General features: G+C 46.9%; 1 protein-coding gene across 1 annotated transcript in view; it reads right to left on the bottom strand.

Moving 5' to 3' along the window:
* Positions 1-4,669: 4,669 nt before the first annotated feature.
* Dmbt1 (deleted in malignant brain tumors 1) overlaps positions 4,670-26,070 on the bottom strand; it is a 67,474-nt gene continuing 46,073 nt past the window's right edge. Inside the window, exons 25-36 of the mRNA XM_051145093.1 lie at positions 24,203-24,350; positions 22,505-22,775; positions 19,713-20,211; positions 18,417-18,446; positions 17,855-17,884; positions 16,982-16,984; positions 16,711-16,858; positions 15,342-15,550; positions 14,219-14,403; positions 9,038-9,426; positions 6,254-6,525; positions 4,670-4,922 (exon numbers count right to left, since the gene is read on the bottom strand). Coding sequence (XP_051001050.1) covers positions 4,756-4,922; positions 6,254-6,525; positions 9,038-9,426; positions 14,219-14,403; positions 15,342-15,550; positions 16,711-16,858; positions 16,982-16,984; positions 17,855-17,884; positions 18,417-18,446; positions 19,713-20,211; positions 22,505-22,775; positions 24,203-24,350 — 2,351 coding nt within the window. The 3' untranslated portion in view covers positions 4,670-4,755. The remainder of the gene's footprint in view (positions 4,923-6,253; positions 6,526-9,037; positions 9,427-14,218; positions 14,404-15,341; positions 15,551-16,710; positions 16,859-16,981; positions 16,985-17,854; positions 17,885-18,416; positions 18,447-19,712; positions 20,212-22,504; positions 22,776-24,202; positions 24,351-26,070) is intronic.

Here is a 26,070-nt window from a genome sequence, read left to right as displayed (position 1 = left end):
GGTCACTCAAGCGGTTCTCACAGAGCATGCAGGCGAGGAACAAGGCTGCAACACCGTTTCCTGCCCAGCATTCAACAGAGCTCCTACTTCCATGACCCAGCCTCCACCGTGTTACGAATAGGAAGCCTTGGTTTCCATACACTCCCTCTTCTTACTCCAGAAACACTTCACCATTTCCGTTTCCCTCACTGGACTCTCCATGCTGAGCTGTGGCGAGAACAAAGCTTTCCGTGGTTTCATGCATGTGGCCAGGTAGACCAAGCATGGGGAGAAAGTCACACCTTCCTCCTGTGTCCCAGCCCAAGGATCCTGCATCCTCTCCACATGCCAGGCCTGATGCCCAGTTCTACAGCAGCAGCAGCAGCAGCAGCAGCAGCAGACTAGCATGCTTGTGGATTCCTGGAAAGACAAAAGGGATTGTGCTTTCCAGGGATAGCCAGCAATCGAAGTCTTTCCGTATTCTATGTCACAATGTCGTCTTGGCAGAAATTTTTGGATTAGCCTCAGTTTCTGAAGATTTGTCTCCCTGCATGTACTGTTTCTAGAAGTCTTTAAACAGTCTCACACCTCTCCTGTGTGTCTTTTCTCCACTTCCCTACACAAAAGGAGACATTCTATCTGACTAAGCCTGCTGACAACGTTCACTCCATCAAAACCACCCTTGTAGTCTCTGTCTGTGCTGACCTGAGGCTCACTCCCCTCCCCAGTGCCCTGGCTTTCATTCCCCAGAGATAGGTGGAAGGGCTGAAGGGTGTCCTGGAAGCAGCCTCCTCTGCGTGGTTCCCCTGTGTCTTAACAGAAACTCCACTTTTGTCCCGCTTCCTGTTCCTACCCCACCAGCCACCGTGCCCAGAGGAAATTGAATCCAAACTCTGTTTGGAAAACTAGCCTGAGAGCAGTGAAGACGGGGTATATAAATGATGGCCAGGAGCCTCGCCATCCGCACCACGGTCTGGACATGAAGGTGATGAGCACCAGAAAAATGAATCAACATGAAGTGCGACACAGAGGGAGGTGAGAAGAACTGCACCCCCATTTGCTGCGGACCAAGGAGGTAGTCAGCTCTTAGAGCAGGCAGAGCACGGCTGGGGCTTAGAGAAACGCCAGAGCATCGAACTGCTGTTGGCCTGGCACCTTTGTATGTCATTTCAGAAGTCAATTTGGGTTCTTCTGTAAGCCCACTGGAGACTGGCTTTCTCCGGTCTTTCTGAGGCTTGTCGCTGCAAGGAGTCATAAATCCATAAAGTGCCTGCCTCTTACAGAGTCAGAAGAACAGTCTGTTACCTGCTGGCACTCCCAGGTTGAGAAGACTTGCTCACTCTGGGAGATGGTAAGTAACTTAGGCAAATAGTCACAAAGTACCTTCCATGGCTCCCTGACAAAACATGATCAGTCTATAAGTGGGTATGTGAGTAGATGGATAGATAGATGATAGATAGATAGATAGATAGATAGATAGATAGATAGATAGATAGATAATAGATAGATTGATATTGGGAGGGAGAGATTAGTGTTCACCTCAGTGCTTCAATCAAAAGCTCCAAAACAGTCACAGTTGCCAAAAGTCTCATCCAAAAAAGTAACAAGAATTAATAATAAAAAAAAGGAAAAAGAAAAGAAAAAGCTGAGTCATTCTTAGCATTTAGTAACTGCTTATAGTTTAGTGTGGGTAGCTTTATAAGTTACATAAGTGGAGACTGACTCAGACGTGAACTCTGGTGCTCCATATGTGACCATCTCCCCTTGGTGGGGAGGCCTGATGGCACTTAGAGAAAGAATAAGCAGGCTACCAAGATGAGACTTAATAGCCTATAGTGGGGGAGGAGGTCTCCCTCGGTCACAGACCTAGGGGAGGGGAATAGGGTGAAAGCGGGAGTAAGGGAGGAACGGGAGGATACAAGTGACGGGATAACAATTGAGTTGTAATCTGAATAAATTAATTAAATTAAAAAAATTAAATAAGTTAAAAAAAGAAGAAGAAGAAGAAGAATCAGAGGGAACATGCAAAACATTCTGCTTCAAGAACACCTGTCCTCAGTTTTGAACTCCACCACCTTGGTTTTCAAAAATCCAACCGTGGACGACCAAGACACAGCTCAAATCAACGAGCTGCGTAGTAACAGCTACACCTGTCATCACACCATTCTCCGTTGCAGCAAATCACCACGATGCTATTTGGAGTAATTATTGCTAATGTTTGACACAAACCCAGAAATCCACATGGTGTTGTCCCAGAAGCCTAAAGACTTGGTTCTCTGTGAAAATATCTACATCCCCACATGGATTAATCCATGTCCTGGTTGTACTTCTAACTCCATTTAGAATTCTACGGTAATTGTAACATGAAGAGCACATGATGTGACCTGTGTATGAACGCAATTGCGTCCCTGGATGTTCCCGCCACTTCAGCAAGCCTGTTACTTATCATTTGGTAAATTCTCTTCCTGGTGAGGGACATAGCTTTTAGCTTTTAAATCAGCTATTACCATGAAAGCTCTTTCCGGTGCAGCTTCTAACAATCCAGCTCACGGCCTATTAGGGGTTGTTTCAGTTATTTTTGATATTCTATAAAGAGTGCGAGGTACCCTCTCCTGCTTAGAGGCAAATTTTCCCCTCTTTGAGCCTGAAATGCTTTCAAAGAGGAGAGATAATGCCTTTCAAGAGTCCTGAAGCTGTCCTGTTCTTAAGAGCCATGATGCTATCCAAAGGCTCCTAATGTACAGAAGAGCATTAGCCGCTTACATTTCCGTCTTAATGAGGACCTCGCTCATAGCTATCCGAAGGTAAATGTCACACCCTCAGGAATTATTTCTCTCATAAAAGAAAAAAAGTCAATCTAGTTTCCACTCTGTCCGTTCTATCTCCACTGATCCTGCACAGGAGTGAATGTGGGACTAATAAGCTATCTCTTATTCCTGTTTTCCAGGTTAACACAAATCATACCTATATCTCTGCTAAAGAATTTGCCACTTAAGAGTAGGGGGCAATTACAAGCCAGACGGTAGGATAGGACATTCTTGGCTCTTACTTCCTTCCATATAAACAATGTGGTAACTATTAAGAATCGAGGCTGAAGTGTTCCCCTCAGACCCATATAGCCCCCAGCTGGTGGTGTTATAGGGCCAGCGTGGACAGAGTGGGTTACTGGGACATGCCCTTTGTCCTAGTTAGGGTCACTATTGCTGTGATGAAACACCAGGACCAAAAGCAAGTTGGGGAGGGAAGGGTTTAATTCAGCTTACGCGTCTACATCACTGTTTATCAAGTCAGGACAGGAAATCAAACAGGGCAGGAATCTAGGGGCAGGGGCTGATGCAGAGACCATGGAGGGGTGCTGCTTACTGCCTTGTTCCTCAGGACTTGCTCAACCTGCTTTCTCATAGAATCCAGGACCACCAGCCCTCTCTGCTTCCTGATATGGAGGCCACCACTGCGTACCGCAGCACTCCTGTTGCTGTGTCTTCCCACCATGGTGAACCAAGGCTCCTGAAGCAGTAAACAAAATAAGCTCCTTGTCCCTCAGCATACGTCAATAGGGACAGGAATAGTCTCACTGGGCCCTAATCAAGTCCACATCTGCTCAGATCCAGCCACGGGCTGGAGTCTACATTTCACTGTACTGTCGGCGTTTTCCAGGCTTGCCCACACAGAGTAGTAGCCCAGCAGGACTTTCCCCGATGTCCCCAGCCTGGGACACAAATATGGGTGAGGAAGGCCAGGAGAAGATATGCCCTGGCCTCCTACCACCTGCGCATGCTGGAAGGGCTCATGGGTGTCTGTCCCCTCCCACCGCCATCCCACACACCATCTCACGGGGGCTGAAGATGGATCACAGCTGGTGATGGGTAGTTCTCAGGCAACTCTGGTCAGAGCCAGTAGCTGGGGCCAGGTCTCTGCTGAACTTCTCTGGCCCTTTGTCCTAAGGTGTCTCACCTAACTCTAGCAACATGTTTATAGTTAGGATAATCCTAGCAGCCCCCTGATGGGGTCTGAGCCGGCTCCTGATGCTGCTATTGCCAGCCCAGTACCCACAGGCTGAGGTCTGTTAACATGGGTAACTGGCTGCATTTCTTTATCTTCTGTGATCATCTGCCATACTTCTCCCAGGAGACTTGGTGCAAACAGGACTCCTTCCTAGGCACGTATATTCTCCTCTGGGCCCTTCCCAGCCCAAAGCTCTGAATGGTGTGTCACAAATGGGACGGTGAAGAGTCTTGGAGGAGTGAAGATGATCATTCTCTTGAAGGATCTGGAAGCCACAAAGCAGAGCCTCTGTGGCCATGTCACCACAGCTGTCTGAGGAACGTGAAGGAATCCAGTATGTAGGTAAGTCTCTACAGACAGTGACCAAGCAGACACTTGCCTTGAGAAAGCTTCTTTATTGAGTTTGCCATGTTGCAAGGAAAGACAGATATTGACACTACAGTTTGAGAAAATTGGCAATAAATGGGGTAAAGGAAAATTGTATCTAGAGAAAGCGCTGCCGACACCAGTGTTTGGCTCACAGTTGTGTGGGACTATAGACACTGGTCTCTTTTCCCTATCACAGACATTCTTCCCAGCTATCAGCCTATAGATCCTGGGAGAACTTGGCACCCATCTTTTTTCTCTGCCATCTCATCACACTTTGCCATGCGTTGCTGCAAAGGGACACCTAGTCACAAGTGGATCTGGATGCCAAGCATTACACACTCATGTCTTCCATCTTTTCTGGCAATCTCTGCATGTGAAGCTGATGTCTGGGTGGTTTTCCCTTCACATCTTAGTGCTTAGAGGTTGGCCATGGGCACTGCGCGTCCTCCTTCTTATTACGAAGACTGCTACAGCTAGGACGATGGCCAGGAAGATTCCGCCAAAGATGGCAGCGGTGGGAGAGACTGCCTGGGAGCTGGCTGGCGTCTCTGCATTCTTCACCGCCAAGTCTGAGGAAGAAAAGAGAGTGAGATGGTGGGGTCTAGATAGGACACAAGCCAGAGAGAGGCAGGGGAGAACTTTTCAGTGGGGAGGGATAAAGAAATGGGAGAGGGGGAACCTCAGGCTAACCTCCAGGAAGCAGCTGAGTGTTGGGCTGGAGAGTTTACTCCCATGGTCTTGCCAGCTGGGAGAGGTAGGGAAGGTCTTTAGTGGGAACTCAGACCTGGGCCTTGGGAGAGCAATTCTGGATTGGGTTCATATACAAATGGGAGGGAAGAGAGTTGTAGCATTTAAGCCAATTGAGAAATAAGGACAAGAGTCCCAGGAAAAAGGAATCCAGGACTTAAGATACTGTGCTGACTGCAGGTATGAAGGGAAAACAGATAGTAGGTACCACCTGCCTCTTCCCTTTGCCCACTGTGCTTTTCTACGTAGTCCCATCCCCATCGGAGGCATGACGCACAAGTCTGCTCTGACTGTACGTGCTCATTCACCTCCCACCACACAATAGGCCTTTGGTAAATATTTAATGAATGAATGGGGAAGAGGCTAGAATTGGCTAGATGTGGGGATAGGGCTACTATGGGGCATGAGGACAGAGAGCTATCACAGATGGCTCCCAGAAGGCCACGGTGACACCCAGGCCTAGGGGTGGGCTTGTGACAATACAACAAGCCCACTTCTGGCCCTGTCACCCTGGCCATCATATCTCTCCACCTGGCCCCAGCCTAAGGCAGAAGTCCCAAGAGTCCTACTGTGGAAATTTCCTAGTCAATACCCACAACAAAACAATGTAGCCGAAATCACACCTGCCATCTGGTCTAGGTGGGAAGTAAAACGGCCCATTTAGTGCCAGACAAGCAACCCCAGCAGTGAAAATTAATTCATGCTGTGTGCATTTCCATGCCCCACATAGACGGTTTAATTCAAAACACCTGTTACAACTGTGCTGCGCAGTAATAGTACCATTAGTTATGTTGACAACAAAAACTATAGAACATTCATCAAAGACCCAGTCACTTGAACCAGACAAAGACCAAAGCAATTTAATGAACATTGCTTTAGCAAGCCCTCTTACCAGTCCTAAGAGACATTAGCCCTCTCATCTTATAGCTGAGCATTCTGGGAGCTCCAAATCCAGAGAATCAAGCCTTCCAAGTCACAAATCTCTTGCCTGCCACCTATATGTGACCTTAAGTCTTGAGGGAAGGCAGTAAACCAGGCCTAATTCATCGATTGGTGTGCAGTCTGTGTTGGCCCATAGCACAGACAAAAGCACCCCAAATCTTCCAGAATCATGGGCCCCAGTGAAAGGTAGGATCATAGGGTAACCACCTACCCAGACTCCTCTTGTCTTTGCTGGGAGATTGCAACTGGATGGGTCCCAGGACAACATCCACCTTTTCTTGGTAGGAGCCTGCATCCCTCTTGGACCTCACCACGCAGCCTCTGGAGCACCGGGAGGAGGCGTCGTACGCTCTGCACACGACCAGTTTACACTGCAGGTACACTGAGGGGAAGCGCTTCAGGAAGTGGAAGGAATTGAACTTAAAGCGGGAGACGCGTGGCGAGGGTGAGGAGTAGAGTCGGTAGGTCTCATCTCTAATGCATCTGGAAGGACGGAGAAGAGCTCATTAGCTTGCTGAGGCACAGACTCACCTTAGCTCCCATGCATCCTATTGCCGACCTGGCTGCCTGGGCCTCCAGTGCCAACCACACACCCGTTGTGAGGTGTGCACACATGTCCTGGCAGCTCTGGTACCCCGCCAGCATGTGGACACAGCAAATCACCTGCCGTGAGGAAGAGCGCAGTGTGCCGGTTGGGTAGGGGAGTTGAGTAGGTTGCTCAACTTTGGAATCCAAGAGCGAGCCAGAGGCAGGACGGGAAAGGAAATAGCCTCTTCTGCCTGTCCTGGTCACTGGGCCTCACAAGGTGACATTCAGACACAGGCTGAACATCTGTGCTCCCTGACTCCTCAGGTCTCTCTGCTTAGCCCCTCACCAGGCCTGGCCTGCCCCTGGGCAACTGCAGCGCCATGTTGGCGAGTTCTCGCTACAACCCTACTCCAGTACCCAGCACTTCCTCTTCCCTCAGGCACCTTGCCTGTGCTGGTGATAGAAGGAGGCCAATCTTCTTAAGAAATTACACTGAGAAGTGTAGATGGGGTTGTGTGCAGGGGACAATCCATATGCATTTATAATAGTGACACTTAAGCGATGTGGTGAAAGCGATGCGATGAAAAAAAAGCAAGAAAAACTGGCAAAGAATACTTCTTTGATGCAGTTCCAGAGAAGCCTGGCTCTCCCAGAAGATTGGTTCCATGTCAGCTTATCCTCTTCCTCCTTTTCCTCCTCTTCCTCCTCCCTCCCAGAGCTTCCTTCCTGTTTCCTCTTTCAACTCATCTGCCCTGAAATACTCAGACTCTTTTCCTTACCGCAGCCTTACTAGCACATCAAGGGAAAGGGTACCTGGAGGTTTGTTCAGAGCTAGAGTATTTGAAAAAACTGGAGTGGGAACATGGGGTAGGTGGGTGGGTTCGTGGGGGAGTCGGGGAGGGGAGGGGAGGGAAGGGAAGGACCAGCAGCAAGTTTATTCTCAGGGGCCCCTCCATGGACGGTTCAATCAAGGATTAGCTATAGCTAGTGAGTCCCTATGCTCCAGGTTCAGTTGGCACCATAAATGGCATGGGCACATATACGGCAAGATGCTACCACGGTCAAGAACCTTTAGCAGAAAAGAACTAATCACTCACTTGTTTGCATCCATTTCAGCCAGTCCACATCCTTCCAGATACTACTTGGTTACTATGGAGAGTGAGAGGGGCCTAGACAAATATTCCCCTGTGTTTGCTGCCTCCAATGGGGCAGTTTCGAATAGAACTCATTGTACAGATAGGACAAGATGATTCTCAATCTCTGTTTACCGAATGGATGTTCATATTCAAACAGTTGCTAGGAAGTGAGGCTGTCTTCTTGATTGGTGTGACATTTAAGCCTACTGCCCTAATTACTACCAGCACTCTTTACCCTATTATTACAACTTCTCATGGGATGCAGTGGCTACTGTGGTGCCAAAGGCCATCCAAGGAGCCAAAAGTACCATGCCCACTAGCAAAGATTACACAGTGGGGGCTGGACTTGGAAACTCAACATATCAGCCCTCCTCCAAGAGTTCAGGAGCATCACATTTCCCCAGAGAGCCTTCTCCAGGGAGGGTAGAGCACAGGAGATCAGCATAGCCTACCTGATCTCCATTGATTCAACCTCAACATGTCCTGAGCCACCATGGAAAACTTGCATTCCTAGTGGATAAAGGATGCTGCAGCAGATGGAGGATGCTCTAGGGGATGGAGGGTGCTCTAGCAGATGGAGGGTGCTCTAGCGGATGGAGGATGCTCTAGCGGATGGAGGATGCTTTACTGGATGGAGGATGCTCTAGTGGATGGAAGACGTTCTAGGGGATAGAGGATGCTCTAGCAGATGGAGGATGCTTTACTGGATGGAGGATGCTCTAGCAGATGGAGGATGCTCTAGGGGATGAAGGATGCTCTCGCAGATGGAGGATGCTTTACTGGATGGAGGATGCTCTACCGGATAGAGGATGCAAGGGCCATCTGCACCTTTGATACAGTAAACCTCCAGGCCACCTGCTGCATATGCTGTGCTCTCAGGGACCATCATTCTTTTTCATTTAACCTTCCCAACATCTACTCCTTGCCACTATCTCCAGTTAACTTGAGGTGCAGAAACTGGCCCAGAAATGTATGTGTTTTAGTTTGGGTCTGTTCTCAAATCAATGCTTTTCCCATGACATGCTCATGGTTTTAACCCTAAGGCTAGAGTTTGAGGACTGGAGAACTAGCCCCAGTTTACAACCATCCAGTTGAATGAGCATTCGTGAGTCATTCCACATGTTAGGTGCAGATCCCCTTAATTAGGAATGTGACACAGGAAACGGCATGAGGGGGCCTCAAGAGGCAAAAGCCATGAGTAGAAAATTATCTACTCTTCAACTCGTGGGAAGTTCAGTTAGCCAAAAATCTGCATTCTCTGGGCTCTTTTGTCTACTTGTGTGTGAGTTATAAGGCAAAGGTTTGCATCTATCCCACACAGAAGTCCTTACCCACTCCGGATGAGATCATATGTCAAAGACGAGAATTCGTTGGGGTGTGGTGAAGCCACGCAGGTGTCCACAAACAAAGCCAAGGAGGCATCAGAATGGAGGATTTCAGCCTGGAGGTACAAATTCTGGTCCAGGTCCACGTAGTATGGCCTGCTGGTCACTGGGTACAAGAAGGAGGAGGAGGTATAAAAGGAAATGTTCACATTGAAATTGGCATACTGGACTTCCTGAATCTCAACGGTGTCGTTGGTGATGTACATGGTGTTGACCCAGGTGTTCTGGAGCATCTTGCAGCTGACATGGATGTAGAGGTCCTTTCTCCTTTTGATGGTACCACTTGAAACAGCCGCTTGGAGGAAGTTGAAGTAGTTGATGGTCTCGTTGTCAACCTAACAGGTGAAAGCAGATCAGGTCAGTGATCTGGGTTGGGAAGAGAGAAATGACTCAGCAAGACTATTGCGGAATCATACAGAGATGGCACCTGTCTGCTTTGTGGCTGCTATTACATACGGTGGGTGTCAGCTTAACCAGCAATCTCTCCCCTACTCTCCCACATCCTCCAGCACATGGTGGTGGAGGCCACGATAAGCTGCACGTGTTTCTCTTCCCTGTGGCAAAAGGAGGGTGTCTGGATGGCCCCTGGCCTGCAGTGTGTCTGACCGAGCTCAGACTCCACAGTTCAGGAGTTGGAGCAGGCTGTTCTGAGCCTATTTTTTCTCACCATCACTGGTCTCATACTTATGAGAGGGGCCTGGTAATAGCAGCATAGAGTGCTTTCTATTTTGAGCGACTGGTGACATCTTCGGTGTGGTGACAGGAAGCCATGAGATGTGCAGTTCTAACTGGAGCAGGTCTTGATCACTGGGCTTGAGACTTCCCCCAAAACCTCCTGTGAGCAATTAAATGGGACTACGGCAACCCTGAGGGCATTTCTGCATTAGCTCATGATACTATGGAACCATCCACCATGGTGACTTCTACCGGGCAGCAAACTCAGAAGGAGGCCAGTGTCTTATGCCGTTTACTGTATCTACCATCTTCTGAGAGGTGCCTTGCCAGGAGCTTTATCCCTAGGGCCTGTGAGCATCTGCAGGGAAGAGTGGTGTCTAAAAAAAGAAATTTTAAAAAGTCTTTCTTTTTTTCTTAGTATAGCAATAGCACACATGGCATCTGTAAGTCTCTGTGAAGCGAATAAAGCAAGTTCCTGGAAGTACACACCCTATGATAAGCAGAGAGTGTGGCAAGGAGGCCACAGCCCAGTGGCCAAGAGAACACACATGAACAGTGATTGCTGGAAGCACCATGTTGGTGACTGTCTGACTCCGGTGAGGAAAACACAAGTACACCATCAGCAGGCTGGGGCTATGGAGATCTTCATGACCTTAGTGCTATGATGCTCTTCTCCCAGTCCATGTGGTTAGAGCTCAGTATGCTCTAAGCATACATATATGGGGAGGAGAATAATAGCAAGTGACATGGACAGCATCTGGAACGTCAAGAAACTGTATTCTCATAGTGGAAGAAAAGGCAGGGCAGGACACACACACACACAAAGACAGAGAGAGAGAGAGAGAGAGAGAGAGAGAGAGAGAGAGAAAGAGAGAGACCCAGAGACAGAGACAGAGAAATACACACACACACAAGTACACACACAGAGAGACAGAGACAGAGAAATACACAGAGATAGACAGAGAGAGAGAGAGAGAGAGAGAGAGAGAGAGAGAGAGAGAGAGAGAGAGAGAGAGAAACATACGCACACAGAGAAAGAGACAGAGAGAGACAGAAAGCGAGCTTTCCACTGTAGTCATGTGAACTGTGAAGGATGGATGAAACTATTCTAATTGGTTGGGACCTGGACAAGTGGGTTGCCAGCACTTATACAACTTACGTATATTTACCTTTCGGAATAGAGAGCCTTTTACTTTTTGTCTGTTGTTGAGAACTCTACTCCACGTGTATGTCTTCCAGAAAAACTTCACATGAGACAAGAGCTTTTGCCTAACCTCCTTGACACTCCCCTTGTCTTCCCTAGTCTGATCTCTCCCTCCACAGACTGAGAGGAGCCTAGGGCAGGGCCAGCCTGCTTAGCAGAGGGCATCAGAGCCTGCACTCCAGTTCCAGGTCTGGGGAAGAACCAGCAAAAAGAACTCTTGCTCTTCACGTTCTCAGGGGAAGCACACTACATTTCTCCTGTAAATTCTCCAAAGTTCTTAAAGATTCATATTCTGGTACCAACGGTGTTATAAAGCGCATAAGTCCTTCAGATTACATTTAACATGAGTATATTCACGAAGTCCAGTTTTGTCTCTCTGTGATGGAGCTCAGTTCTGAACCTTCTCTAAACAATACACAGAGTACAGACTTACTTCTTGATCTGAAGGTGCCGTTATGACTCTAGATTAAAATTCTTGCTTGGTACCTAGCCAGGTGGGAAGACAGCCAATATGACAGAAAGTCCTGTATGTGAATCTCACCGTCCCAGCATGCCTTTCACTCATCTGCTCTGTGACACCAGACAACATGTCACCCTCCCACTGTGTGGCAGCCTGGCAGAGACATGAACAGCTCCTGCTACAGAGCACACTGACTCCACAATTCTTGTGTACATGGCCTTGAGCACATAGCTTAGCTTCTTTAAGCCTTTCTCTGCTGTAATTAAGTGGGGGTAAAGGCATCCCGAGACCTTCAGAAGTCATGTACAAATCTCAGTTCAGTGCCTGGCATCCATAATAGATGTTGACACTTACCATACAGTCTTGGGCTCTGTACCAGGGCACCAACGGTGGCGAACACAAACTACATCACCCCTGCCTCTGAAGCACTGGGTTTGGCCCAGTGACATGGCTGTTTCATAAGTTGGGAAACAGGAATGCAGCGCGTGCTACCCAGGTTCATTCAAGTTAGAAGAGGTATGGCTGGCACACTGGTTTAAAAGCCCTCGATGGCCTATGAAGTGCCACCAGCAAGCATCTGAGATGTCTGAAGCTCCAGCATGCTCGTTTGGGGAAAAGGAGGAGTAGTCGCCCTCTGTGGGCTGACTCACCAAAGGCTGGAGCTAACAGGGTTAACTTACAGAGCAAAATACGAAAACTGGGTTAAATTAGCCACCTCCTTGGCCTGGCAGATGCAAATTGTTCTCTGTGAGAAGCTCACCTCATGTACCAAATTCCTCTCAGAAGGAACTCCTGCACGTGTGGAGTCTTACCAAGAGAGATGGGTGAGTAGACCCTCACACACAGCCATAGGAGGCTCAAGGCCCACTTGGTTGGCTAACAGTGTCTGCTTCCTCTCTTGGTGTTTACTGTGTGTCAGAGGAACAGAAAGGAGTTTCTCCTTAGTCCTTCATACAGTGCCTGGCTTGTGGCAAAGGCTTATTATATGTCTGGTGCCTGAACATGACCCTGAAAACTACAAGCATCTTAACTTGTATGCCCTGTATATACCACCACAGTAAGACACACCACTTTCCCATTGCCTGAGCATCTCCATCCTGGCTTAAAAGTCACATCCTCCAACCTAGAAGCAAGACACCCATGATGATGACCATTTCCCCAGTGCACAGTGATTCTCTTTGGCTAAGTTTCGTATTAGTGAGGCCTTGCTATCTAATAGTAATATACGTATAATTTTTGCATAACTCTTCTGTGTCTGGCTCTTTTTTCTTAACTAAATGTTTCTGAGATTCTTGCTCTGTAATGTCACTCCTGTCCCATTGGTGTAAATTGCTTTGGGCAATAGGCCTGGCCTCTATTAACTCAATCTCCTTACTTCTAAAGTAGGGGTGACAGTACAAGAATACGTGTTAAGATTTTGGGTGTGTGATACCCTATGATCATATACAGGGGGAGGAGGTCCCCCTTAGTCACAGTCATAGGGGAGAGGAGTAGGGGGAAAGCGGGAGGGAGGGAGGAATGGGAGGATACAAAGGATGGGATAACTATTGAGATGTAATATGAATGAATTAATAAAAAAATAAAAGTAAAAAGAAAAAAATAATTTGGGCATGGCCAAGCATGGTAGTGCAAGTCTTTAATCCGCATTCTCAAGAGGCAGAGGTTCAAAACCAGTCTTGTCTACAGAGCCACCAAGAATTAGATGGAGAAACCCCATCTCAAATAATGATGATGATGATGATGATAAATAAGATTTTGAGGGTACAACACAGACTAATCACTGCATTTTCCACTGACAAGGTGACAACAGTCCCAGCTCTCCCAAGGCTAGTGTTCTCCTAAGTTATGGGACAGTCTATGCTAAAACCTTTAAGTCTCAGGCAAACCTGGGAGGGTGACCACTCAGCTCATCTTTTCCAACCCATGATGGTCCATGGGCTACATTACTCAGAACACGGAGGAGAGGGTACATGCTCTTGTAAGTCAGTCTGCAGTACTTCAGAGCTGACTTTGTAGATGACAGTGTCATGGTACAATGTCAGAAGGTTTGCCACTCAGGAAACGGCAACCGCGGAACCAAGTGAGTATAAACTGCAACAGTGCACTGGCTTCCTCAGAGGCATAGTGCTGTGTATGACAGCGTTAAGCTGCTGTAGAACTCAAGTAAGGTGTGCTTATATCTTTGGTTTAGGGGGCCTCTACTTCTTTCACGCATCCCATATGAAACCATAGAAGCTCCAGGCTGCAAAATCTCAAGCTTTTCCTGGGAGCTGTAAGTGTGAGGAAAGTCCTGCCGGGTACACTCTCTGCTGGACACTGCTGTGGAAAACTGCCTGGCTTCTCCTCTCTGCCTCCTCATCCCTCCTATTTGGAAGTCGCTGTAGCTACATAGCAGAGGCTTCTGTCTCCCTTCACACGAATTCTGCTCTGACTTACATCACAGCCATAATTTGTAGGTCCCCAGAGTTCTAGAAGCATGGCAGCCATCACTGTGCTAAATCACACTCAGGCTAGTGAGATGGCTCAGAGGATAAAGGACCTTACTACCAAGCCTAATGATCTGAGTTCTAGTCCCAGGACCCACATGGCAGAAGGAAATAACTAACTCCCATTTCCCATAAGAGTTGTCTTTTGACCTCCATATACATACAGTGGTGCATGTGCGTGCGTGCACACACACACACACACACACACACACACACACACACACACACACACACACACTATTTTTTTGACAAAAGAAAGCATGCTCAATAGGAAATAATAGAGTATGCAGGGCCCAGCTTACCTGTTTGGTAGTGCCACAGCCTGTGTAGGGAATTGTGAATATGACCCGGCTCTGTGTTATCTGGGACTGACACTGGTAACTTGTATTAAAACCATGAATGGCAAGATCCCTGGCAGAATAGCCCATGGACTGAAGGTAGTTCCTGCTCACACTGGCTTGCATGTGATGTGACAGACACTGAAGAGCTGACGGACAAGAAAAGAGCATGCACTGAGCCAGGATTCCAAACCCCACAACCCTCAGGAAGCTCTTTTCCCAGGTGAAGATACACAGATCAAGATGGCTGATGTGCATGGTCCACACGTGAGATGGAGGCTCCCAACAGAATCACTATGGCTCCAAGGGTACCTAGTGGCTATAATCAGCCTCATCTTCAGGAACGACCACTGAGGGCACTTGGATGGATAACATTTTCTGCTATGGAACTGGAGGCTGGATTTTAAATATCCAAGCCATCTTTGTCAAGTTAGAATTTTCCCAGGAAGTAAAGCAACTGTACAGTAGTAACACAGTGGCAATGTCATTAGGTAATGTCCTTTGGCTAGGGAGAACGTTGGTGACTCTGATTCTGGTAAAATAAAAGACCATGGATATCACCACGCTCAACCCTTAACCAATATAGATAAAAGCTCTTATACCTTCTCAAACTGGGGCCGTGTAGCCTCCATTACAGTAGCTGCCTGTATTACAGTGCCCAAAGGTATCAATCTTTGGACAGAAGCTAAATGTGTTAGATCTCAGGGCATGGCCAGTGACTCACACTCTGGGAGGGTCATAAAGTTTCAAGCCTGGTGTCACCTGCAACCCCTTCCAGCACTGCCTCCTCACTGTCTGCTCAGAACATTGTCTTATACCTTCTTGGGTTTTTTTTTTTTTTTTTTTTTGCCAACCATAGTAAGGCCATTACAACTCTCATCTGTGCTGGCCCTGGCCTTCTCTTGGATGTAAAGTCCCAAGACACACTAACACAGTATCCTTCAATTGGTAATATAGAAGATCAGTCATAGGAGCCGCAGTTGGGAGTTCTAGTATTTTACGTTACAATCCCAGGACAGTTCAGGAGCAGAAGGCTCTCGGTGACGCGCCCAGGCCTAAGGAGCCTTTGCTCTGCCAGGGGACTTACTGGTGACATTGTTGTTATGCTCTGAGTAGTACTGGGCCAGGAACCCTCTTTGAGTAACACTGTGATCAGTGATGAAGCGAATCGACATGAAGTTGGATGTTGACGTGAACGAGCCCAAGGCCCCATCACAAACCCGAGCAATGAGAGGAGAACCGTGTTGGGGGCCATCGAAAATCTCAATGTAATCATAGCTGCAGCCGCCTTCCAGCCTGAGGAGACAAAGCAAGCAGATCAGTTCTCTGCTATCCAGACTTCAGTGACGGCTCGGGCCTCAGCACCCTTTGCCATGGAAACCCTGACCAAGTTCATTAGTTGAAAGAATAGATGACTTCCTTAAATCCAGGGGGGGATTCATCTTGCCAAGACAATCACGACTTCTTTTCGTATTTTCATCTAAGGCTCCATGTATGAGATCAATCGGCTCTCTTTCTGACTGCTCTTTAAATCAACTAAGGAAGGTACCCAGAGAAATCTTGACTTGTTCCTTCAAAGTGCTCCCAGATCCCTTCCAGAATAAAACAATTATCGTTGAATTCAGAGTGATAGGGATGAATAGTGAAAGAACTAAACAGTGGGATCAGGTTTCTCATCGAATGCCTATCTCATTCTTCTGTAAGACTAACAGCGACCACTAGTCTCGTTCTCCCATAAGACTAACAGCGAGCCCTATGCAAACTGAAGAAGGCAGTGGTAATGTCCACATGGAGCACCACATGGGGGAAAAGCAGTTCATAAAAGGGCACAAGAAGTGGACACTACCACTAGGGTGCTACAGAGTACTGCTACAGTTTCTTGGCCATCTAGGCTATGTGCCTCCCACAATGACGTGTATATTAATGGGTCCTTGTAGACATCACCGCCACTCAAGAACATTTTCATTTGTAAGAATATGAGTGATGAGAACTTTGACGTATGCAACAAGCAGTAACACTAGCACCCTAGATCCTGAGGGCCCACAGAAAGAAAAGGGTCCATGAGGAAAGGGCTGCACAGAACAGGTGCATTTGGACACTGTGCTCCCAAGGCTAGCATTACCCAAGTCACAAGCCCTCCCTCCTGTTGAGACCAGTTCCAAGTATTTTCACATTCTCTGGGGACCTCCTGACCAACAAGAAAAGGAAAACAGGCATTCTAGCCCCTTCTTTTGACTGAGACTTAGGAAGGTGACTTAGGAATTTGATGGCCATACATCAAATTCGTGACTTTAAACAGTGACTTCAAACTAATCTCAAATTCCTGGGCTCTTGCACTCATTCCCCCACCCTCTCATGCCAAGTCAAAACTGGAAGCCGTAGTTTAAATGTCACATTGATTATCATCACCATGAATTTCAAAAGTTCTCTAAAATGTCCTCTGCACCCACACTTACTGCACATCTGTGAAGAACACGGTCACACGGTAGTTGTTTGGGACCTCAATGTTCCACAAACATCTGGCATTGTTAGGATAGTTCCCAGGGTAAGATGGGCTGGAAAAGTGTCCAGAGGGTCCAGTCAGGAAACCTCCACAGTTGTAACCTGCAATCAGAGAAGAGTGAACATGTTCAAGAACCTAGGTTGCACTGCACAGATGCCAGGCAGGAGGAAGGTTGGATACAATATCTAAGAGAGGAGCTCATTAACAGCCTAGCCCTGTCTCACCCACTGGAGACTAGGGATCTCTCTCTCTCTCTCTCTCTCTCTCTCTCTCTCTCTCTCTCTCTCTCTCTCTCTCTCGTGTGTGTGTGTGTGTGTGTGTGTGTGTGTGTGTGTGTCCAAGTATGTGCATGTGTGTGATGAAATGTTCCTTAGTAGATGAGCATGTGTATATTGCTCACATGTGTGTTTTGAGATAAGGTCTTTCAGTGAACATAGAGTTCACTGGTTAAGCTAGTAAACCCTTGCTATCACTGGCTGGCAGACAATGGTGGGGAATACACTGTCTGGACCTATGCAGTTCATGAACTCTGAATGCAAAGAGATTCTTAGCCCTGTCTTAGGTTTTTTTCCCCAAGGATGTTTGCATTTGCTAACACGGTGTTGAATCTCTCAAATGAATGGAGACATTTAGAGACAGGACCATGACTCTACAGCCATTTCTATCTATGCAGACTCGTAACTTCCAAGGCTGCAACCCTCATGCAGAGACAGAATATTCTGGTCTAGATATAAAAATGTTCACCAAGAAGGTCCTTACTAAAGAATTGGAAGCCAACTCATAATTCATCCTGTGATTGGATGCTGGGAGCTTTGAACAGATTTATAGATCAATCATTTGATCCATAAAGCAGGTGATGGGGTCTGGTGGGATAGAGTAGGTCACTGAGGCCATTCCTAGAAACATATGCTACATACACCTCGTGTGTGTGTGTGTGTGTGTGTGTGTGTGTGTGTGTGTGTGTGTGTGTGTATTCCCCCTCTAATCTTTGCTCCACCACAAATTTCAAGTAAGGCAAAGAATGCGCACTCTTTTCTAGCACCTGCTGGTTAGAGCACTGTGGGTGCTAGTGCTTTAGCTGAATCTAAAATACTTACCATAGGAAGGAGATGACGTGCTCCACCAACCTAGAGAGGAAAACAAAGCTGCATTAGAATGACATAGCATGAATCAAGAGTGAAATGTGAAGTGCTTGGAACATGGAATTCAGGGCCAGAAAGTCCCTGTGCCTGAAAGAAAAAGACTCATAAAGAGCCAGAAACACACTAGACCATGCTTGTGGATGAACACTACAGGGAGAGTAAGGTGACTAGGACTCAATGGCAAAGTTAATTTTCTCCTAAACATTGTCAGGACAAGTCCTAATTGCCCACCAACATACAATCCATGGACAAGACAATGCCTTGATGAGACAGAGAGAGCCTAAGAGCACCAGGAATGCCCTGCTCAGTAACTAGATTAAGTACTCAAACTTTCTTATTCCACTGAGCAAGGTGGAAAGGTTACATGAGCTCCTCAGAAGCAATTTTTCTATTTCACGGAAGACCCAGAAGGTTCTGAGGAAGCAATAATTCTGTAGGATCCCACTCATTCTGTGTGGTATTGTGGGCAAAGCAGAAAATGAGGGACACATGGGACCTGAATGACTGTTAGACTCACCTGGACTGGGAGTGGATGTTGTCTGAGACACTGCAGGGGGGAAAGAAAAGAAGCCATGTTAGATGCCCTGATCAGAAGGAGATTAATCTGGAACTTGGATGGGTAACACTGGCCAGAATTTGGATTAAGCTGTGAAAATCTCTGGACCCACAGTAAGGATTAGCAGCCATTTGCACTTTCAGGAAGAAGTTCCTTGTGAGGGTCAATTGGTATTTCACTCTCTGGTCTTCCTCAAGGAAAGAAATGTGTCTGGATAAGGTATCAGGCTGAACTTTGTATTTCATAGTTGTCTAGCTAATCACCTGTTAAGTGGTTTTGTCCAGGCCAAATGGATATATGAAATCATCTAGGCCTCGGGGTTAGAGTTAGCCTTAAAGTTAGGGTTAGTGTTGGGTTAGGGTTAGTGTTGGGCTAGGGATAGGGTTAGGATTAGAGTTAGGGTGAAGGTTGTGGTAGGGTTAATGTTAGTGTTAGTGTTAGGGTTGGGTTGGGGTTAGGGTTATATTTTAGTAGGTTTAGGATTAGGTTTAGGATTACTGTTATCATTAAAGTTCAGTTGGGATTATGATTGGGTAAATGTTCAAGTCAGGGTTTGGTGATGCTTGGGCTATGGTTAGTGTTAAGGTTAGAGTTAGGTTGGGTTAGGATAAGACTTAGGGTTCAGTTAGGTTTAGGGTTGGATTGGAGTTAAGTTTGGGTTCAAGATTGAATTGATGTTAGGGTTAGGTTAATATTAGAGTGTGAGTGTGATTTCAAGGTGCACGGTTGAGTTGGTGCCACACATGTGGACGTGACATAGAGCAATGGAAGGAGTTGTTGCCTAGGATATAGATTTTCCTCTCTTGCTCTAAAACTATCTGTGTACAAACACACACTGACAGTCATACCCTTTGTATCTCATTCCAAAAACATTGTAAATGGGTCCATTATGAAAACACCACCCTTCCCAAGAGAACCCATTTAATGGAATAGACTCATTGATACAGTATGTCCCTAATCTCTAGGCTGCACTTAACTCTCTCCCCACAGAACTCAACATGGGAGAAGAAACACTGAAGACAGTGACTTTCTTCTTGGTTCTTCTATGCACTCAGGGATTAAAATGACACTTGTCCCCCGGGTGCAGGTATTCAGTGAAAATTACAGAAGCAGCCTTGTTAAAAGAGGTAAAACTCACTCCCAGTGAAGACATAAGGCAATCTCAGTAAATAAGCAGGACAAGATCCTTTGAGTAGGGAGACACAAGTGTAAGGACTTCCATCCTGGAAGAGGACAGTTGAGGTTCAGCCAACTCACATGAGCAGATGACTCCCGCGTCTTCATGATGACCACAGTTATGGACAAGCCAGCCACGGTGATGACACTGCCACAGGTGAGACTCCTGCCCCGAGCAGGTCACATCATCCAGGAGTATGGGCCCTGGGCCCTGACCAAACCAAGCCTCTCCTTGGGCAGACAGAGCATGGCCACAGCCCAGCTGTCTGCACACCACTGTGGCATCATTGATGTTCCAGCTGTCATCACACACGGTGCCCCATGAGCCTCTGTACCAGATCTCCACTCGGCCCTCACACCGGTTTGACCCATTGACCAGCCTCAATGCCAATGAAGAGTCATTTCCTAGGATAAAGTGACAGTCACTGAGGGAAGTTCCATCAAAACTGCAGTCAGGTGCCCCCTGATCCCATACTGAAAAGCCTCTCTCCAGTCTCTTTGACTCCCCAGCTGACAGATATGGTGGGGACCAATCCCTTGCACTTGCGGTGAAACTATGTGCACCCTGGACATAAAGGATCTTCAGGCGTCACTGACACCTCTCCCAGGGGCTATTTCAGGTGTGCATGTGTTTGCTCATATGGGTGTCAATCTCCCTGGAGAATAGAGAAAATCAGGAGGAAGCCCTGAGAACAGAACACCTATTTCCTCCTGTTCTGAATCACAGCATCCAGGACCTAAGTCTTCTGGAAACACCGTGCTGTACAGAGGCAATAGGAAGGGTCCTCCAAAGGCTCAGGGAAAGCTGGACTCCTGCTCGCAAGTCCACCCCAGGTTGCATCCTGACAGCTCTTTTGAAACCTATACATTAATTCTGTGATGAAGTAAATAGGACACGGATTTGTGTGGGCAGAGTGCCTCGCTGTGGATGCACAGGAAAGACAGGCCCGCTTTCTAATTCCTTTCTCTTTCCTTGTCTTTTTCAGCTGTGCTCCACCACAGCCCTCAAGGACATCCCAGAGTCCCTGTCTCTCTCCAACCTCATGTTTGAACTACTAAAGGCTACGCTTTGATCTCCTCTGAAATTTACCAAAATATGGAGTTGTTGCCCACCAATCTGGAGGGGGAAATTAAGCTGGATGAGAAGGGAGACTAGACTTAGAGATAAAAATTTTATCAGGACACCAGTATTCTTAGAAGGAAAACATGGGACACAGCAGCACTGTGGCTGAGAAAAAGAGTATCCTTTTGCTCAGAGCATATGGCTGCCCTAACATGCCCAACATAGAAATGATGAAATATTCCTGGAAACCAGGACAACTGTAACTTTATCCTGAATGACAGTGGGTTGGTAAAAGACGTATGCCATCTATACCTTAGGAACCTACGGAAACAGTCACCTTTGTCCCCTGCATCACATGACTCTTGCAAAACATAATGTTTTCTCCACAAATGCCTTAATAAAAAACACCAGTGGGCATCCATAGCCAATAATTTCACAGGAAAGCAAGTTTAGCAGGATGAGTAGGTGATGCAATGCTGTGGGTCCACTGAGACAAGCAGAGGGGAACACTGGCGTAACAGAAGCCACCTTTGTACATCATGGACTAGGATGAAGGTTCTGGGGCAGACAGAGGACTAAAGAGTATCACATATTCTACAGCTGGAGTCTGTAGCTGTGAGCAGACTAGGGATGGGGGAACATAGGAGGTGAAGAATCTGGACTCACCAACTGGGGTCACAGGTGGCCATGGAGCAGCTGTAAGAAAAAGAAGCCATGTCAGAGCCTTTAGGAGATAGTGCCTCCTGGTCCACAGTGCATGACACTAAGCTGACAAGACACTGAGTTGCACTCATCTGCTGTCACAGATGAGGGACTGCTGGCCTCCAATGCTGGCATGAATATATGAAGAGCCCACATCTGACTCCCTGTCAAGGTGACATGTATGTCTGGATGTGTTGACAGGATGTATCCTGGGATTTGTGGCTATCAGTGAATCGGGGGTAACTAGACTACTTCCAGGTCAAATTGTTACATTTGACCTTTCAGGTCTTTTGGAACGTCACCACCCACACTGGACACGAGGCACACATCTGGAGGGATTTGTAGTCATGAACAGATTCTACCCTGGTGTCTGGAAGGACTGTACACAGACATACACCCACACCAAAGGCCAGTGGCAAACTTGGGCTTTGGGTTCTGTGATGGGGAGTGGAGGTGGGAAATGAAACAAGCAAAATGTTTTGTCAAGTCATCTTGGGAAATGAAGTAAAGTAACTCAGTGGTCAAAGAGTAACATCATAAAGAGGGTCCTGAGCACTGGACAGTGTCAGGCCATCAGGTCCTCACCGCATCACAAACCTGGGACATCACATTCACCAACCCTCCAGCTTTAAACTCAGAGGTCTACTTGACATCTCTGCTGGGGGATGAACTTCTAATAGATTGTGCTGTCCATCTTCATCTTCTAATCTCTCCTTCTTCAGACAGAAGCCAGATGTGCTAGGTCTCAGGATATAGCTCGTATCCTACACTTTAGGAGGGTCCCAAAGCTCCAACCCTACTATCATCTACCCGTCCTGACACTGACATCTCACTGTCCATTGAAAAATGGCATTTGAAATTTTTTCTTACTTTTTTTAATTTTTTGAGACAGCGATTCCTTGTGTGTAGCCTTGGCTATACTTTGATCTTTCTCTTCTCTGATGATGGCAGTAACAACAGTGTAGCCCACATCATTCAGTGCTAGCAAAAGACTCTCCTTCTCGCAGACATCAACCCAAGACTCACTTGCCATAATCCCACTCAATAGGAAGCAAAGTGATGCCCCTCTATTACAGATGTCTCAACCTTGGGAAAGCTAAGGAGCAGCAAGAAGGCTCCTAGTGACATCCTCAGTCCCAAATGTACACACATGCACACAAGGGCACTTACTGGTGCTGTTAATCACAGGTGTAGAGTAGTAGTTAGCCTGGAACCCTCTCCTCGTGACACTGCCATCGGTGATGAAAACCACAGACATGAAGTTCCGGGAGGAGGTGAAAGATCCATTGAACCCATCACAAACCCGAGCAATGAGAGGAGAGTTGTATTCAGGGCCATCATATACCAGGATATAGTCAAAGCTGCAGCCTCCTTCAAGCCTGAGGACATAGAAGAAACAGATTCCTTTTCTGTGACTGGAGAGATGTGGGGCCTCACATCTCAGGAATCATCTTCCTGACAACAGTGACATTATATATCATTTGAAATACCAGATGGCTTCCTGGAATCCAAAGGGAACTCCTCTCTCTGCCCAAGACCATCATGCCTGCTCTACATTCTCCCTTTGGGGCTCTCAGATGTCTAATCAGTAAAACTTCCCCACGAAAGCCTTCTACATCCACAAAGGAAGGTCTCCTGAGAATATTCTAATTTGTTTCCTCAATGGCTCCCCAGTTATCTTGGGTATAAACAAATACATCTGAGAGTATTGTTTTACAAAGGGGTAAACCTAAGCCAGGAGCTGGAGAGATGGCTCAGTGGTCCAGCGCACAGCCTGCTTTTCTAGAGAAACAAGGTTCCACCTACAAGGCAGCTCAGAACTCCATACAACTCCATATCCAGGGAATAACAGCCTCTTCTGACCTTGTGGGCACCAGGCATGCATATGGCTCACAGACACACATATACACGGACACACCCATAAAATAAAAATCTCACAAAGAATAACAAAAAAAAACTACAAGACAAGTCACGGGGCCTCTCTGACACTTGAGTGTTTCATCTACAAAGATGCACACTGCATTCCACATCTACAGAAAAGGGCTGCAGTGAGGCCGTGACAAACCATTCTATGCTGGGGCAGAGAGGGGTGACTCTTCATGACATGTTACTCTCTGAGGGGAACTGTCACTGAGATGCTGAAGAGAACCAGACTGAAGAGTCTTGTGAATAGGACCTGCTGAGCTTCAGGCACACAAACTTTTTTTGTCCTAGCAAGGACACAGATGCAATGTATATGTATCGCCACAGCAGACACTTCCAAGCCACTACAGACACCAAGAGTGGATCTGGGAACCCAGCTCAGGCAGTGAGTGCAGGGACCCCACATACTACACTGGAAGTGCACTGGCACCTGCCTGCTGGGGGATCATGGAATGAGAGAGCTGTGAGGAAAGCTTTGCACACAAAAGGTGCCCTCATGACCAGCACTGCCCTGTGGTACACACAAAACTGTCATTAACTAAGCAATGAAAGCTCCCTCCCTCTGAGCCACAGTTCCAAGTATGGTCGCATTCTCTTGTGAGCTGCTAATCAACAAATTGAGGGAAGCATGTGTCCTAGCCCCTTCGTCTGGCTCAGGATTAGGCCTGTTCCATCCCGTGGCCATACAGCAAGTTTATGGTAACCCTGGGACTTTAAGCAAAACTATTGTCAAAATCTTGTGCTCTTGCACTCATCCCATCCTCCATGGAAGACTCTCAGGCCTTCTAAATAATGGAACCAGTGCTTTAAATGACCATCACTCCCATGAATTTCAAAGCACCCCACATTTTCTGTCTACCATCTGATCTGCCCCCACACTTACTGCACATCTGTGAAGACCACAGTCACATGGCTTTTGTTTGAGACCTCAATGTTCCACACACATCTGGCATTGTTTGAATAGTTTCCTGGGTAGTAAGGACTGTAGAAGTACCCAGAGGGTTGGGTCAGGTAACCTCCGCAGGTGTAACCTGCAATCAGAAAAAAGTGAACATGCTCATGAACCCAGAAAAACTGCACAGATGCCAGGCATGAGGAGGAGCAATGCTTGATACAATAAGCAAGCACAGAGGACAATAACAGTTAGCCTAGTGCTGGCTCAGTCACTGAAGCCTAGGGAGCTCTCTGTCCCTCTTTCTTTCTCTCTCTATCTCTCTGTCTCTGACTCTCCGACTCTCTGTCTCTCTCTCTGTCTCTGTCTCTCTCTGTCTCTCTCTCTCTGTCTCTGTGTGTGTGTGTATGTGTGTGTGTATGTGTGTGTGTGTGTCTGTGTGTGTGTTTATGTGTGTGAAGAAATGCTCCTTAGTAGTTGAGCACGTGTACATTACTCAAACGTGTGTTTTGAGATAAGGTTTTCAGTGAACATAGAGCTCACTGGTTAAGCTAGTAAACCCTTGCTATCACTGGCTGGCAGACAATGGTGGGGAATACACTGTCTGGACCTATGCAGTTCATGAACTCTGAATCCAAAGGGTTTCTTAGCCCTGTCTTAGGTTTTTTGTTTTTTTTTTCCCAAGGATGTTTGTATTTTCTGAGAGGGTATTGAATCTCTCAAATGATTGGAGACATTTAGAGAGAGGACAATGACCCTACAGATATTTCTATCTATCCAGACTCATTGCATCCAAGGCTGTGACTCTCATGCATAGAGTATTATGGTCTAGATACAAAATGTCCACCAAGAAAGTCATTACCAAAGACTTGGAAAACACCTCATGATTTTATCCTATGACTGTAGGTGGAAGTTTTGAACAGGTTTATAGATGAACCTTCTGATCCAGAAATTGGGTGATGGGGTCTGGTTGAATAAAGTGGGTAACTGAGGGCATTCCTAGAAATATATGCTACATACACCCCATGTCTTTCTGTGTGTGTGTGTGTGTGTGTGTGTGTGTGTGTGTGTGTGTGTGTGTGTGTATCCATCTTCCTCTAATGTTTGCTCCACCGCTGATTTCAAGGATGTGCACACTTCTCTGCAACCTGCTGGTCTGAGCACTGTGGATGCTAGTGCTTTAGCTGAACCTAAAATATTTACCACCAGTAGGCGCTGTTGAATTCCACCACTCTAGAGAGGAAAACAAAGGTGGATGAGAGGCAAGGCCATTGCATCAAGGTTCTGTAAGGGGATTCGTGCTTTGGACCAGAAATCATAGGGCACAGAAGCACTATAGCTAAAGAAGTGTGTCATTTTCTTGAGAGTACGTGGTGAGCCTGACCAGGAGCTCATATATCCATCATAAGAACAATGAGGTGATCCTGGGCACCAGGGCAATTATATCTTTGTCTTGAATGACAGTTGCTTGGTAAAAATATTGTTTCACCTATACCTTAGAAACCTGATGGGAACAGCCTCTACTGTCCACTGTCATATGACTCTTGCAAAAGGTAAATGGCACGGGAAAGCGCCTCCATAGGAAATTAGTTTATAGGAAAGCAAGATTAAGCAAAATGGAATAAGGGCTGCGACTCTGTGATCCCACTGAGACAAGCAGAGGGTGATGCTGGCTCAACAGAAGCTACCTTTGTACTTTATGAAGGATGCTGAAGGTTCTGGGGCAGACAGAGTGCTGATGACTCCCACCCATGCTATAGCTGTTGTCTGTGGCTGAGTAAGGAATAGGAATCTCCTACCAGCAACAGATCAATGACTACAGTATACATGAAACTTCTTTCTGAACCAAACACAAAGGA

This window comes from Acomys russatus, chromosome 5, assembly GCF_903995435.1.
Source record: "Acomys russatus chromosome 5, mAcoRus1.1, whole genome shotgun sequence".
NCBI lineage: Eukaryota > Metazoa > Chordata > Mammalia > Rodentia > Muridae > Acomys > Acomys russatus.
This window is presented reverse-complemented; position numbering and strand designations above follow the sequence as displayed.